We start from the raw sequence: 17,016 nt of genomic DNA on the forward strand, positions 1-17,016 counted from the left end.
AGCGATGCACAGGGCATGACCAGTCCTAATTATCCCAAAACGTTGCCAAGTGTTGGTTATCTGACGAGGTTTAAGAGCTGGGTGGGGGATTTTCAAAACAAAAATTCATGCCGTATGTATTTTCTAAAAACAACCCTCGTTCGTTGCCATCAGCCCAGCTTTTAGTTTTTCCCACGATGTGAGAAAGAGCAGTGAAGGAAGCAACCAGCGACTGCTATCGGAGCATCTGAAGCAGCTCGGAGTTTTAATCCTCGGTTTAGATGAGTTTCTCCGATCCAGTTTGCAAATCCCCATTGGAATGTGACCGTGAACACACCGACTTTACCGAGATACGGATCGGCTGACATGGCCCCGAGGAGCTGAAAAACAAAGCAAGCTGGGGTACAGCAGGTGCAGCGTGACTGCCCAAGGAGGGATCAAAATGGCGGATGGGTATTGCATTCATACGGGCAACGGGGAAGGCCAGACCCTCGCCGTCTGCTAGGATCAGCAGATAACTGGTCATTCCAGGTGAGATCAGCAGTTCAACCAAAGGTCGGACTAATCTGACACAATATTCCTTATTTTCACACGCAACAAGCATGATCAACAACAGAAAAAAACTGTCCTGGCGATGCAATCAGGCATTCTGTGCTGCTATCGTGGCGCTTCCATGTCCGCAAATATTCATAATCCCTGAACAAGTTGGTTCACAAGACACAACAAACAAATCCCGAGACATAGAGGTGACGCCAGATGTAGAAATGAACTTGTTCTTTTCTCATAACTTCATCAGGCAAGCGATGAAAATCTCAGCTTGCATCCAGCTCGACACTCAGAAATGAACATTCCCAGCATTCCTGCTCTGTGCTGACGACCTGAGCTGCTGAAAGACAGCGCCGCTGGCAGCTTTAATTACTGCTCACAGTTGCAGTCATGGGAAATGTCGTCAACAATAAACTTCAGCAGATTTACTGGAGTGAAAAAAATACTTGTACTTCAAATTTGTTGAGGAGAATCTGGAAATATTTGTGCTGAGTGGAAATGTTTAGTTCCTGCAAGCTGCACTTGCAACAGATTTCCTGTAAATGTTGCTTTCATGTGTGGCTTTTTGACACATTTTCTAGTTTTTAGCCACCCTAATATGATCGGTTTTGGTTTTGTTTTTCCAAAGAATTTCTTAAGTGATTCATTTTAACATGCTGCTGCTATCTGCCCTGAAAGAACAGTGTGGTACTTTGATTTTGACATGACTTTCTTGTGCTTTTCCTGGATTATTTTCTTATTATTTACATAAATCCATCGTGTTTTTGTGTGAGATCAGGTCCATCTCAATATCAACAGCATGTATATCACGGTGCACTGAAATCGTGTTTTTAAAGTAACTGTTCTGTAAGTTTTCACTTCTATCTATCTATCTATCTATCTATCTATCTATTGAGCTAGCTATCTACCTAATGTATCTAGTTTCTATTACAAATATTTTAGTACGCTGGAATTAAGACAAAAATGACTTAAAAGTAAATTTTCAGCAAGATATGAGAGCCAGTTTTAAGTCAACAATTTTTAAATTCTTAGATAGAAAAAGTTGTAGTTTTACAGACAGATTATTTGATTGAAAACATTAAAAAAAATTCTCTAGTTAAGCCAGCTTGTTTTAAATATTATGGACTTAAAACATGCTTATGTATCTTGCTGAAAACTTACATTTAAGTTATTTTTGTCTTATTTCAAGTGTACTATGATATTTACACTAGAAACTAGACACATTCTTGATAGTATTTGTTATTATGAAGTGGAAAAACACAAAATCCTACCAAGAAGTTGTCTAGTTTCTATTGTAAAAATGTTAGTACACTTAAATTAAGACAAAAATGACTAAAAGTAAGTTTTCAATAAAGTATGGAGCTTGTTTTAAGTTGATAATTTTTGGCTGTAGATACAAAAAATTGTAGTTCTACTGCCAGATTATTTAACTTAAAACAGGAGAATACATCTTGTTCAGCCAGTGAAACTAGTACTTTTCTTTAATCAATATTCAAGAATTACTGACTTAAAACAAGCTTGTGTATCTTTCTGAAAACTTATTTTTAAGTTTTGTCTCATTTCAAATGTACTAAGATATTTGCACTAGAAACTAAACAAAAATTCTTGGTAAGATTTGTTGTTTTTGCAGCCAGCCCGTCCGTCTGTCTGTCCTGTGGAAGAAGTCAGAATGATAAGCTATGTATGTTGAACCATGTGTGTTTTCACATGGAAGTATCAGGTGTGCCTGTGTGTGCAGGAGCCCTCACCCTTATTGGCAGCTGTCAGTGACTGACAGGTAAAACGGAGGGCAGGGAGGACAGACAATGCAGGGTAATGAGAGATGCGGTGAACAGGCTGGGCCATGCCTCCGCTGCTGCAGCGCGGCTACGGTGACACGTCAGGCCCACGCCGCAGCGCTTTGTTTACACGTCACCTGTCAGACCTGAAGAGGGGCCTGAAGTGGAGAAGAGGCACTCATTAATACCAACCGATGATTACTGTTTCCAACGTGCAGCTGAGTGATTACTGGGAGGAGCCTTCGTTTGCGAAACGCACATTCGTTGGCTTCCAGCGATCATCTTTGATCGAACTTTTAGTTTCTACATAATTTATTCAGCTGGTGCTTTGAGGGAGAACATTTTCTTTTTTTTAATTGTTTGAACCTGTGCTGAACCTGAGATGGTGAATTTTCATACCAGACCGGCTCAGCACTTAACATGGTAGGGCATGTGAAAGCAAGCTATCCTCACCTATTTTCTTTATTCATATTCCAAACTGCAGCACAGCAGCTGGTGGGGCACATCTACCTCTACCTTCACAGCCAATTTTGCAGAGTTAAATCAACACTGTGCTAAGATTATTTGGTTCTTTTCAGAACTGACATGCCGCCACCTGTCAATCGTTTTAGCGGGTTGGTCAGCTACAGACCAACTGTCAGTCGCAATTTGTCCAGAAGTGCATGCCCCTTGTCTGGAGGAACTGCACGTTGCCAGCGTTCATTATTGCTAACACACTGCAGTCATAAAGATTTTGAGGGAAATAATAGAACATCATGGTCCAACGCTGTCAGTGCAATCCCAGAAAATATTACCAGAGCCGTTAGAGGGTCTAATATAATTTATTACATTTCCAAAATCCAAATGGAGTCTGGAATAAAGTAAGAAATTATATTTCTTACATTATGGCCTGCAGCCGACCTTATGTCCAGCTGAATGAAACTGTGATCAACAGCAACTACCACATGTTCGTCTGCACAAAGGTAACTGGTAGTAAGTGTCCCTTTTTTGTCATAACGACACTTACCTTATAGTCAAATCAAAGATCAATAAATGAAGGCAGTTATGCTTGATTTTATGCGTGTAAATTCCAATGGTAGTTCTATGGCAGCATGTGCTGCAGTAACTGCGGTATTTACATTTAAGCTAATATTTATTTTTAAGCATTTTCTTGAAGGCAGTCATTAATCACCTGCTTTAGCCCAAGATGTGCCCCACAGCGTTCACAGTCACATCTGATGAGACTTTGTGCCCCTTATTCTTCCTCTGGCTACGAAAAACTTGTGCTTTAATTAATTTCTCTGTTGTTCCCCGCAAATAACATTACAAACGTGATGAATGACTCGTTGGAGGCTTTTCTTGCCTGTCATCTTTGCCTCAGTGTTAGCTTATAAGGCAAAAATAACGCAAACAATATCTCAGTTAACGCATTGAGTTCCACCAACATTGCCATTATAACACTGTTTGTTTGTAGAGCAATATGTGCATCTCCACTATCATATTGTTCCGCAAATTGAAATTACAAAATAAATGAATAAAAAATAATGGAGACACGGCAATTTTGATAAAAGTTGCTGCACTAGGATGCAGTGGTTTTCAGCCATATCAAAATAAATTTATTTCGCAAAACTGCAATGGAAACACTTGTTTCATGTCACAGGAGTCATGGGATCAACAGCCGGATGTTACTACTGACAAAAACCACAAAGAAGACAACAGTAAGTAGCAGAAGGATAATCATTTGTTCTTTGTTTTCGGACAATGTGCAGCTGGTTCCACCAAAGCTTCTCACAGCATGACTTTTGGCAACAAACAAGCTTCTTCACATGTGATTTTAATTTCATTTTTTATTTAAAGGAAACTCTGCAATTGAGAAATTGTGTTTTTTCAACATTAGCAGAATATAAAGAAATATTTGTGCACGTTTGTAAAGGAAACACGTTAATAATGCTACAGTTGTGACCACCATCACCACCTCACCATCTCTCTGCTCTCATCAAACTTAAGGTTGACTTTATGCAACAGCGTCAGGTTGTAAGTGTGTTGGATTCTCACTCTAATTGACCGAGTGACTGGTTGGCTGTTATATGGCAGGTTAAGACCTGCTGTGCAAATCACTCAAGGCTGCCTGATCACGCTTTGTCCTTGCCAGTGACGGCTGCATGAAGGAATGCCAGAATTCACCTCGCGGTCAGACGAGTCGCCACGCCTGGATTCAGACAGGAACCGGGCCGCATGGTCAACAAGGAACACCGCAGAACCAACCTTTTTTGATCTAATACTCATCAGCCATTTTTATTTATTTTCTTAGTTTGCTCGCACACGTCTTTAGTTAATTTTATCATCTTCAGTAGTGGGATGTTGTCTCATTTCCTAGGGGACCACCCATGTTGGAGAAATCCACCAGGTTTTTGTCTGACCGACAAAAATCGGTGAAATCCTTCGTTTGAATTCACAGCATTAGAAAAACTTCTCTGCAAGAGTTTACACAGTTTACTGAAGCTGATAAGTGTGATGTAGAGATGTATTCTCCCAGGAAGAATCAGGGGTTTGTTGCTTTAGAATATTCTGGAAAATTCTGGAAATTTCTCACACCACAAGAAATTATCACAAAGCTTTAAGAACTGATGCCATCTAAAGTCATAATTACTGTCATTTCTGGTTCCATGCTTGGCATTTTAAAGGCTGGCATTTAAAATGCCAGCTTCACTGAAGGGTCTGAAACTTTTCCTGTGGCTCCCCCTTCAGTACAAACCCGAGAACTTCAGCTGGCTCCAAAAATAAATTAATTTTCAAAATTGTTCAATTTGACTTGAACTCTATTATTTTTCTCTGTCCAAGAAAATCATAAAATTTTCTCAAAAATAAATCTGGATGAGTTTATTCAGCCGTATTCCCTCAGCCCAACTATATGTTTTTAGTTTTTTTTTTCTGACCTTTTATTAAGTTTCACTACCTGTACCATTATAACGCTGTTTGTTTGGTCTACTTCCGCATGGAGGCGAAGCCGGCGTCATGTCATTTATTTCAAATTCAAAATCATCTAAAAACAAAAACTGACCTAGGACTCAAGTAAAATAACTAAAAATAATCACAAAACCAAAAATGATGTTGCTCATTTGGGGCAACATTATTTGTCCCAGGTGGTTTTAGATTTTAAGACCAATCTAAATCCGTTAGATTTGTTTTCAAAATCTAATGCATAACATGCGAGTTTATGAAAGATAAACTTACAGCAGTAAGTTGTGTTAACTTTTTATTAATTTTGTCAAACCTCCAGGAGTTGAATAAACTAGAGTTTTTGCCACTTAAAAAACTGAAAGAAGAAAAAGACAGGAGTGGAAACTATTTCCCAGAATGCTTAGCGGCATGATTCTGTATCCTGAGATGGAAGAGCGTCACATTGATCCGACTCTGGTGTTTTATTAAGGAAAATGTTTATTTTAAAGCCTGAGGATAAAGTCCTGTTCACACTAAATGTTTCTGAGCTGAATTCATTGTGAAGTTTAATAAAATTCATCATCAGATCAGAAATTTTGTTCATGCGATTTGAAACAGGAATTTAAATTATTCTAAAGTAAAATAAGTAGATATTTTAACTTGATACTGAGAGTGAAATAATAGAGAAATGTGGCTCTTTTAACCAGGTGAGGACAGATTTTTTCTTGAATATTGTGAAATAAATATTTGGTTTAAATTGCAGCATTAAGTTAAAACTTAGAATTCAAGATTAATTAACTTAAAAAACGATGTTTAGACAACTTGTCTCTTGTTGTTAAATCAACTTCATGAACTTTAATTTCTTTGTTAAAACCAAAACATTTTTTTTGTTGACTTAAATTACATTTTCAAGGCAGCAGGTGGACTTTTGTTTTCAAGTTAAGCCACCTTCAAATGTTTTACAGTGTACAGGTGCTAGCTGGCCATTAATCCTGATCAAGTTAACATTACTTTTAGGCTTAGACTTTTAAGCCTAAAATCCAGACATTTTTGTATTGAATGAAACCTGCTAAACAGAAGTTCCCCGTTAGGCCACAGGGGGGCGCTCTGTTGCTGCTGGGAAGTCTAACATCCTGAGGATAGATCCCTCATCCCGCCGTCTGTTCCTCCCCCACCTGTGTGCAGGTGAGCCAGGTGTATAAAGGAGTCTTTCTCCTGGTGCAAACAGACTCCAACAGATCCACACACTGAGATCTTTGTCACAAACCGTCGGATTTCCTCAGGAAGATGGAGACGCCTCTCGCACTCTGCATCGTTCTCGTATTTGTCTCCTCAGGTAATTAAAACAAACTTAGTTTCACATCTTCATGGACTTACATATTATAGCTTGTATGACTTCAGCTTAAATGAAAAACTGATGTCTAAAACATTTTCTGGGATCTGACTCCAGAGGTAAAGAGATGAAGGTCTTGCACTGGAAAAAGAAAAACCTGACATTTTTTGAGAAATGAATGTTTTCTGGTAACATTCACCAGAACCTGATGGATGTTACCTGATTAATTGTTGTAATCATTTTCATTAAACTAAACCAGTTCATCTAAACCTGCAGCTTTTATTTCTTCAAAATGTGAAAAAATATCCAGTTCTACTTGTAAAAGTATAAAATAACTTCCTGTTTTAGTTTCTGTTGCTTCTGTTCTTCAGGTTTGGCAGAAAAGGTAAACATTAAACCTTTAAAGAATAATGAGTCAATCATATTTTAGGAGATCTTATATTGGGATATTGAACAATAAAATCCATTGTTTTCAAATAGTGCAGTCCTAATTTGGACATAAAGGAAAACCAGATTTGCAGCCTTTCAGTATGAATTACAAAATGAACCATAGATCTACTAATACTAGAACACACAGTTTTTGGAAACTACACCTCTGTTACCACACTGACACAAAAACATTTGGGTCAGGGCATGAAAGCTTTGTCCTTTTATAACCTGTTCATGTTTTCTTTATACGGATCTTTTTACACACTGGCTCAACAATGCCAGCTAATTTTTGAAAAGATTTCAGCGCAGATTGATCAGGAATGCTTTTCCAAACTTTCCCCAGGTTATAAAAAGCTCTGATCTGCATTTTCTAAAGACCACAAACTGAAGCCATAAAACCTGTCCAGGGGGTTATAGCATTATTTATTTTCACTGGGGAAAAATAAATAATAAACCTCATAAAGCTTCACTGGGGAAGCTTTATGAGGTTTTTGTCCTTTTGACAAATGCAAGATGGAAAAAAGTTCAGAAAATATATATATTTTTCACTAATTTTTATTTCTTCCATACTTATCCAGACCAGGAAAAAATTAAAGTATGAGCATATACTCTGTTTCAGATTCATGTTATTGTGATTTAAAGATAAGTCAAGTCTCTCTTTTTTTGCCTGCTTAACTTCTGTGTATTTTTTTTGTTTGTTTGTTTGGATTTTGTTTTAGTGTCGGTCACCAGAAGCCAGAGTACTACAGCACCTGGGACGATTACAGCAAATGAAACCACAGCAAATGAAACCACAACCAGAAACAGCTCAATATCTCCTCAACCCACCAACTCCACATCTGATCCAGGCGTCACCAGCAACACCACGGCAGTTGCAGCCGAATCCTCCAACATGACGACTCCAGACAGCAACGTAACAACGATCAACACCACTTCCCCCAGTAGCAACAGTTCTACAGCTTCTCCAAACGTCACACCAGGAGCAGATGGAAACAACGGCACGCAGAACACCAGCACCAACACCGACTCACCCCTGGTCACAAACCAGACTACAGCCGACCCAGCGAACACCACGTCAAGCATGAATGAAACTGTTAGCATGAATCCAAACTCAACAAGTGCTCCAAACCCGACTGCAACTCCCAACACAAACCAAACATCTGAGAATGTGACGGCTACCCCAGATGTGAACTCAACTGTCACGCCAAACACAAACCCAACGACCCAGAACTCCAACCTCACCTCAAACCCAACAACCAGCTCCAGAACCAGCTCCGGTCCCGCTGCGGCCAGTGGGGGGGTTCCTGGATGGGGTATTGCTCTGTTGGTTCTGGCTGCTCTGGTTCTGCTGCTGCTCCTCCTGCTGCTAATCGCTCTGGTGAGTAAAGTTCAGATCTTTAAGCTCATTTCTCTTGATGCAGAGCAGGAAAAGCTGCCGATTAAATCACAGCAGCAGCACACTGTAAAATGGTGTAAAAAGTTAAACACTAAATTAAATATGTCAACGAGTTACCATAGAAGAGTACTTTTTACAGTGCATTCATACCAGCCCTCTTTACTCCACTTTAATCAAACTGTAGTTCTTACCCTTTTTTGAGGTACCGAACCCACCAGTTTTATATGCGCATTCACTGAACCTTTCTGTAGTGATAAATAAAATATGCTCTAATTTATTTGTCTAGAAAGTCCACTTCATTTGGGGAGGTGTGAATGCACGATGTGGACCAAAAAAGTGAACTCTGGTCCACTTTGAAGTCCAAGTCTCGGTTGCTTGATGTGAATGCCAAGTGGATTGGAGAACATTCCAAAAGCAGGAAGTGGACTATAGCGCAGTGTATTATGGGTAAATACAACCAAAATAAAAGCTCAAGTCTGGCACTAGCAGGAGAAATGGCTTGTGGTCTTTTACCAAATACAAAGGATAAATCCTACAACCACTAGAATCTTACACTAGTCCATTTCTGTTCACATCTTGTGAAGAAGAAAGTTTGCACACAGGGCCTTATTCTAATGTTTTCTTGTTGTTTCTTTAGTGGTTATTGGTGCAGCGCCACCACAGGTGAGGGAAAGAGTGATGTATAAAAGCGAACAGCATGATACAATTTTTATCCCCAACTGAGCCGAGTCTTCCAGAATATAAGACGTGAAAATGCCACCAGACAAGTTTTCAAACCGGTTCACCTCCTGCCCTGTGGTGGCACTACACCAAGAACCACTAAAGAAAACAACAAGAAAATGTTAGAAGAAGACCCTGAATGCAACTTCCTTCTTCACAAAATGTAAATTAAAATGAGTGGTGTCAAATTTTAGCAGTTGCAGGATTTCTCTTTTGGTCTTTGGCAAAAGACCACAAGTCATTTCTTCAGCTAGCACTAGACTTGCGCGTTTTGTACTTGTATTTACCCAGAATGCCTTGATCTATAGTCTACTTTATGTTTTTGGTCTGCTTGTCATTCACATAAGCATTCAAACCGCACCAGAGTTCACTTCAACTGAATCAAGACCGAGGTTTGTAGGAGAATCAGATTTCGCTTTTTTGGTCCGCAGAAGGTGTTCGATTGCATATTCACACCAGTTTTTCTAAACAAACAAACAGGAGTTTTATTAAAACAGACTAAACAGGGCTGGTGTGAATGAACTCTTATTCTATTTCTGAATTAATGGGTCAGTGTGTACGCCTAATCTCTGAACACTAAATTGGGAAAAACACGGAACAGTTTCTGTTTCATTCTGTATGTTGATTTCAATGTTAACTGGGATTCATGTCTTTATTTTTCACCTGTCCTGTCCTGAAGTTTCAGGGATGTCATATGAAGAAGCTGATATTTGTAGATGTGATACTTATTGCGTGACTGACTTTATGAAATCAGGGTTACTGACATCAGTAGACAGGCAGTACAATAAAATATGATCCTGTGTTTGTATGACCTTCAACCTTTTGAGTGTGTGTACAGTAGGTGTGTACATGTGGAGAAGGTGTGTGTGCCAGTTTGTCACATGGAGATGTGTAATTAATAGAATGGCGAGGTAAGGTCAGACAATTTTATTTATATCACACATTTTCAGCAACAGGGCAGTTCAAAGTGTTTTACATGAATTAGAAGGAAAAACAAACAAAACAACAAAACCAAAAGAAAGAGAAAAAGACAAAGGCAACAACAACAAAAGGACAGAAGTACTACACAATTTAAACTAATAGGAGTTTCCACAGATCTAAAGTTTGTTCTCAATTGGTAATAAGAATAATCACTTATTACCAATAAGTATTCCACAATTTATCAACTTCTAAAGGTTTCTCTGGATTTTAAGTTTGTTCTGGATTAGTAAGTATAAAACTAGATGTTGGTTCCAGTTGTTCTGGGTTTCTAAGTAGATGGTATTCTCTAAGTTTGTTCTATATTGTTAAAGTATAAAGCTAAATGTTGGTTCTCCAGGAGAAGGCTAGAAACCTCACAGTAGAGAATACCCAAGAAAATCAAGGGGCAGCAGCACCAGCAAAAAACACTTTTCTCAAAACAACTTAGAAAATATAGAAATCAAAATGTTTTTCCAAGTTAAGTGAAAAAATCTCCCAATGGAACTGATACTTTTTTTAATCAAAATTCAAGAAATGCAGGCTTAACCCAAGCTGCTTGTCTTGCTGAAAAGTTACTTGTATGTTAGTTTTGTCTTATCTCAAATGTATTAAGGTGTTTGCACTACAAACTAGACAAACATTCTTGATAAGGTTTTGTTTTTGTACACACAGAAGACAGTCAGCAGGAAAGCAGCAGTTCATCAACACCAGGCCTAAAAGGCGTAGCAAGGCTTTTTATGAGGGAGGTCATTTTAGCAGTAGATGTGACTGGGACAGTTATTGCATGCAGGTATTGTAATAAATGCACTTTGAGAAAGGTGTTAATATGTGCAAAAGCAGTGTTTGATGTAATTAAAGTTTTATCTGGACTTTTAAACTCGTCTCTTCCCCATTAAAGCCTCCACCCTGTTCTAAGTTACGTTTACAATCAGAGTAAAACCATCAAAGGTCACGGTTCGGCTATATCTTCAAACGCTGCATTTTGTTTAACTTCTTTGATTATTCCACTGATGTCTTCTCTGTAAATGTGCTTATTGTGTTTGCAGCTGGTGTGGTTCTGCTGCTCGAAGCGCAGAAATAGCTTCAGTCCCTATTCAAACCTGATCGAAACAAACAACATCCCGATGTACACCACCCACAGCCGCTTCTATTCGACCAACGGCAAGGATCGTGTGAGTGAAACATTCGCCATCACTACTGATCCGGTTTGCTGCTGGAACCTAGTGCTTCATGGTTTTAAGATGGACTTTTGATTCATTAACTAGCTGAGCTTTGGTGACCAACTATGCTTCCTTGAGCAAGTTAGAGTAGCTCTATGGGCGATATAAAACATGTCAACTACATTTTTTTGCAAAAATAATTATTAGATAATGAGATTTTAGTCTTCTCAGTTCTTCCTACAATGAGCTGATTCAGGGTCTCTTGTCACTTTAAATCCAAATAAGCTGCTGCTGGCCACGCCCTCCAACTCACCATTTGCACTTGAACATGAAAATAGCTGCAAACAGAAGCGCAATTACACAAACATACATTTCTGAAAAGCAGAAGTGGAGCCTCATGCACAATCAACAAGAATACGTTAAGTAGTTTCTCCATGATAAGTCAACAACAAAACATTTGTCTTTTCCAGCAGCCATTGTACAGAACACACAGAAGTAAAACCAAGTGACCAAATGGGCCAGAGCTCAGCGTGGGTTGCTAGGTAACGGGTTGGTCATGGCTGGGGTTGCTAGGTAACGGCACAGTGCCTGTTGAATGTGATTTAACAATTGGGAGGTTTGATGAAATGTCTAATTTCCCAGACACCAAAAAACATTAATTTATTGTCAAAAAACATTAGGAGGGTTTTTTATAAGCAGCTGAGACCCAAATGGAAGTATAAAAACATACAAAACGTGAATTTTGCATAACAGGTTTCCTTTAAAAAAAACTCCTAAACTCAAGGAACAAAACTGTGATCTTCACATTACTTCATGTGGGAAGTAGTTTCAGTGGATTCAACCTCCAGGAGAGTCTAAGCAAATGAAACCTTCTGCCACATTTTCTGGATTTGCACAAATATGAAACATATTTATTCCTCAAAGATAAATTACTTTAATTCTAAGGAAACACTGAATTTATTTGAGAAAAAAAAATCTCATTTGTAAATCTAAGTGAACAGGAACAGGGTCCAGCAGATTTAAGATGGATTATAATATCTCAAACCTCCTGAGGACAGTGTGTTGAGTCTGGGTGTGTCAGAGAGGACAAGTTCAGTTTGAAAGTTATTAATGTGCATTTTTATGAGTCAAAGTTTCACCAGGGATTGCAGAGGGACACTTAAAACACTTAACTGTGATGAATGTTTCTGTGACAACAAAACATGAACAAATAAAAGCCGTCAGGGTGTGTGTTGACTTTTAGCCACACACTCCGAACATCCGGTGTAAATCCTCCTGGAGTTTTGTAATCTACTGTTATTGATTTTATTATATTTCTACCTGGAAATCAACATAATTATTTTCTAAAGTCTGCACTGCAAAAACACCAAATGTTACCGAGTATTTTTGGTTTAGTTTCTAGTTCAAATATCTTTGTACACTTGAAATAAGACAAAATTAACTTACAATTAACTTTTCAGAAAGAAATATGAGCTTGTTTTAAGTAAATAATTTCTTAAAAAAGAACTAGTTCCACTGGAAGATTATTTCAAGATGACTTTCCCATGTTTTTAGAGAAATAATCTGCCAATAGAACTACTTCTTTTTCATCAATATGTGTGTTTTTGAAGTGAGACACTTTGAGTTAAATTAAGTTTGATAACTTAAGTGGAAATGTATGTCCACAGGAAGTTAAAATCAAAAATTAAAAAGCTGATTAAGCTCATCACATTACTGATTATTGATCTGTTTCAGGAATATGTGACGAGGCCCGTGAACCAGCAGTCTGGGTCGCACACCATCATCCAGTGAAGACCCTGAGCAAGCCAATCAGCAGAGAGGAATCACCAGATGACAGCTGTTTTACAGTTTTATCATTATAATTATCATCATCTCATGACTGTATCATATTTTTAAGTCCTACTGACTTTATTTATTGTCTGTAAAGAACTTTGGGACTTTGTTGAAAAGCTATAATACTGATTCTATCAGCTTTCTTGTTTGAAAAGCTGGTATTTTAATTCATATATCTTATAATTTATATATTTTCCATCTAAATCATCTTGTGTATCTCAGACAATGGATTTGAATCAAAGATTTTTTGACTACAAGCTACCAACTGTGCATCCCACTAATATATAATAAGTATAAAAATGCTAATTATATGTTACAATCATAGTATTTTAGAATAAATGTAATTGTGAGATGAGAAGCTGCAGCTGTAAAACATTTGAAGTTGGTTTAACTTGAAAACAAAAGTCCACCTGCTGCCTTGAAAATGCAATTTAACTCAACAAGAAAATTGATTTGGTTTTAACTCAGAAATTAAAGTTCATGAAGTTGATTTAACAACAAGAGACAAGTTGTCTAAATGTTGTTTTTTAAGTTCATTCATCTTAAATTGTGAGTTTTAACTTAATGCTGCAATTTAAACCAAATAATTATTTCACAATATGCATGAAACTACTAAAGAGCCACATTTCTCTATTATTTTACTTCAATATCAAGTTAAAATAACAATTTATTTTACTTTATAATAATTTAAATTCTTGTTTCAAATTGCATGAACAAAATGTATAATCTGATAATGAACTTTATTAAAAATCACAATGAATTCAGCTCAGAAACATTCAGTGTGAACAGGACATTATCCTCAAGCATTTAAAACAATCACAGTTTTTATCTGTTAAATCACTTTTGCGTCTCTTTGACTCTGTGGTTCACCAAAACAATTAAACATTGCTCAATATTTTAGTTTTATTTTGTTCTGTGTCCTCATGAAAAAACACACCCCTGGTAAATGTAGTCTACAACGGCCGCTGGAAGTGTCCTGTGTTTCATCTGGTCCTAAAACCCTGCTGACCAGCTTTTGTCAGCAGCTGGGATGTGGCCGTGTGTGGCAGAAAATCAACATTGTTCATAATAGATACTGTCTGAGTTATTATGCCTTATCTTCCATTCAATCTCATATAGATGCAAGAAGCACTGATAAGTCAGATACTGGTTAGCGGCAATATTGACACAAGCAATCCTGCTTTGTCCACTCCCAATGGTTTATGTTTTGTTTATGTTTTCTTTATATCACCATGGCAATCCTAAAAAAGATTATTAGAAATAATTCCATGAAGAATTATTAGAAATTTGAAAATATAGTTCAAAGCAAATGGATGATTAACTTTTTAGATCAAAATAACCAACAAATGTAGAAACAACTTTCTAGATTCATCTCTTCTCTTTCTGCTGCTTTATCAATAATCTATGTGTATAGATTCTGTTATACACATTAAATAATTCTGCACTTTTTTGTAATTTTTAAAAAAATAAGAAAGCCATTAAAATATCTTACAAATAGTTTATAAGTGTTTGTATATCTTAAGTAAATACTTATTATTATTACTTGGCATTTTAAAAAGCATGTTTTTCCATTTAAGTGTTTTAATTTGATCGGTAACATTGGTCATGTATCTTCTATAAGTTTGTTCTCGAGAATCCAATATCTTCTGCCATAATCTGCTGAGACTGAAGAATCAGACTCAAAAGAAAACTGGGCTTGCACAACAAAAAAGAAAACACTGTAAAACAAAAGAAAAACTCTCCATGAGCAGATTAAATCACACTGGAAACTACAGTGTGCCTGCCAGGCCTGTGTGTCTTTATAAATGTCATACAAATAAGGAGATTTTGTTCTAAAATGCCAAATAATCAGGAGAGCAGCAAACAGACGTCCGCCATTTGTGTTGTTTTGTCTGGTTCTGTTCTGGACGCTTTAAAGATGATGATGCAAATGAGGATCGTTCATAAAATTAAGAAAATTACACGCAAAACTGGTTATCATCTTCATAAAACTGTGTCTGACAGGATGTCTTCAGTCAGAGGCTTCTCAAGATTCATTGTAACACTGACTGCTACAGAAGATCATTCCTGCGAACACAGCCAGCAACATCTAGAACAAATATCTGAGGAAATATTTTTAATTTCCCTTTAAATTCCTGATGCTTTTTTTTATTAACTGAGTAAAAATTATTGTTGTGTTTGTTTTATGTTTAAATTTAGTCTTTTTAAATGTTCCTGCAGGTTTTGGTTACTATTAAAAGATGTTTGTATTATGAAAAATCTCCATCTTTATTCCTTAGCCGCAAAAATACATGCAGCTCATCGCAAACCAGACAAAAGCACAACCGCAAATTGCAAAGTAAATAAAAACACAATGGCTATAATAAAAAAAAAAACAAATATAAATCTTTGCAAATATAAAACTTTTTTCTTTTATTCATCTAAAATTCAAACACCTCAGATTTGACCATAAAACGCCATTAAAGTTCCCCTTTTTATTGTAGTAAATATATTAATATGAAGTTTATTATCACATTATTTTATATGTTACAGAAAATATTTTACTTTCTTCAGATCAAATGGAATTTTTAGAAAATGATTTCATATTAAAATGCAAAAACTTTGATTTAAAATGTCTTCTTTCGAATAACCAGCCTGGCCTGATGTCATCTTATGCTCATTTTACCCCACCTGATCTTCTGCTGCCCCTGTCCTTAATATTTCTGACTTATTCAGGGTATCAGGGTTTAATTTGGCACCAGCCGCTGTGTCCCAGTTTGCTTTTTATCGTGTAGCTGCAGGAAAATTCCATGTGAAAATGGATCCTCATTGTTCACAGACTGATTCCTGTCCTCCAGCCGAAAGTCCAGGTTTATTCTTATCCAGGGCAGAGAGTCTCACAAAGGCAGAAAACAAAGGTGTGTGGTGGGGTGTGGCAGCAGAGCAATGTGTGGCCTGAACTGTGTTTTATTGTAGCACAATAAAGCAGATATCAATGTAAAGCACTGGGCCAGACAGTGAAATGTTTGCTGTTGTGATTTGTCAGCTGACGACAAACTAACTTTTGGGTTTTTATTTGGTTTCTATTTATTCATTGTGGAAATGTAACTAAATGTTAGACCATGACTGAGTCATTTTTTCCTTTTAATTTACATAAGTGGAGATCCTGGTTTCTGACTCACAATGCTGCTATGCACTGTCACTAACTGGATAATCACAGTTAAAAATATATTTTCTTTTTTTAAATTTTATTAAAATTGTTATTGTTAATTGTGGTGAATAGCTTATAAGCACATTAGATAAACCGATAGATTTTAGGTTTGGAAACAATCAATTAGATGAAGTTTATGAAGTTCTGGTTGGATTTTCTGACCTTCCATAAGGGGGCGCTGCAAGTTCAGATTTTTTTCCTTGTGTCCTGGTGATTCTAGGTGCACTGTAAAACATTTGAAGTTGGTTCAACTTGAAAATGAAAGTCCACCTGCTACCTTGAAAATGTAATTTAAGTCACAAGAAAATTGTTTTGGTTTTAACTCAAAAATTAAAGTTCATGAAGTTGATTTAACAACAAGAGACAAGTTGTCTAAACATTGTTTTTTTTTAAGTTTATTAATCTTGAATTGTGAGTTTTAACTTAATACTGCAATTTAATCCAAATAATCATTTCACAATATGAAGAAAAAAAACTACCCTCACCTGGTTAAAAAGCCACATTTCTCTATTATTTTACTCACAATATCAAGTTAAAAAAATACTTATTGAACTTTTAATGGTCTTTTTCTGCAGTTTGTTACTGGTACAGACACAACAATAATAATCTGATCATGTGGCAACTTCAGTCACAGTTTTATTAATCAAATATAATATCAAATACAGATAGCAGTCATTCATAGACATTAAAATAAATATAAATGACAGTGGTACAGATATTCTGTTATATCTGATAACATCCATATGTTAACAGATTTACAAGAAAATGTTGTT

General features: G+C 36.8%; 1 protein-coding gene across 2 annotated transcripts; it reads left to right on the forward strand.

Annotated features, from left to right (window-relative positions):
- The first annotated feature begins 3,193 nt into the window (after nucleotides 1-3,193).
- On the forward strand, nucleotides 3,194-13,416 carry LOC103150762 (cell wall protein DAN4-like). Of its 2 annotated transcripts, XM_016680916.1 has the most exons (5): nucleotides 3,194-4,000; nucleotides 6,408-6,558; nucleotides 7,704-8,362; nucleotides 11,107-11,232; nucleotides 12,955-13,416. In XM_016680916.1, exons 2-5 carry the CDS (start codon nucleotides 6,510-6,512, stop codon nucleotides 13,009-13,011), a joined length of 891 nt encoding a protein of 296 aa, XP_016536402.1. In that variant the 5' UTR covers nucleotides 3,194-4,000; nucleotides 6,408-6,509; the 3' UTR covers nucleotides 13,012-13,416. The 2 variants fall into 2 exon arrangements, with proteins under 2 accessions (XP_016536402.1, XP_016536403.1); XM_016680917.1 differs by lacking the exon at nucleotides 3,194-4,000 and having other exon boundaries at nucleotides 6,166-6,558.
- The last annotated feature ends 3,600 nt before the right edge of the window (nucleotides 13,417-17,016 follow it).

The sequence above is a fragment of the Poecilia formosa genome, unplaced genomic scaffold (assembly GCF_000485575.1).
Source record: "Poecilia formosa unplaced genomic scaffold, Poecilia_formosa-5.1.2 Scaffold262, whole genome shotgun sequence".
Lineage (NCBI taxonomy): Eukaryota > Metazoa > Chordata > Actinopteri > Cyprinodontiformes > Poeciliidae > Poecilia > Poecilia formosa.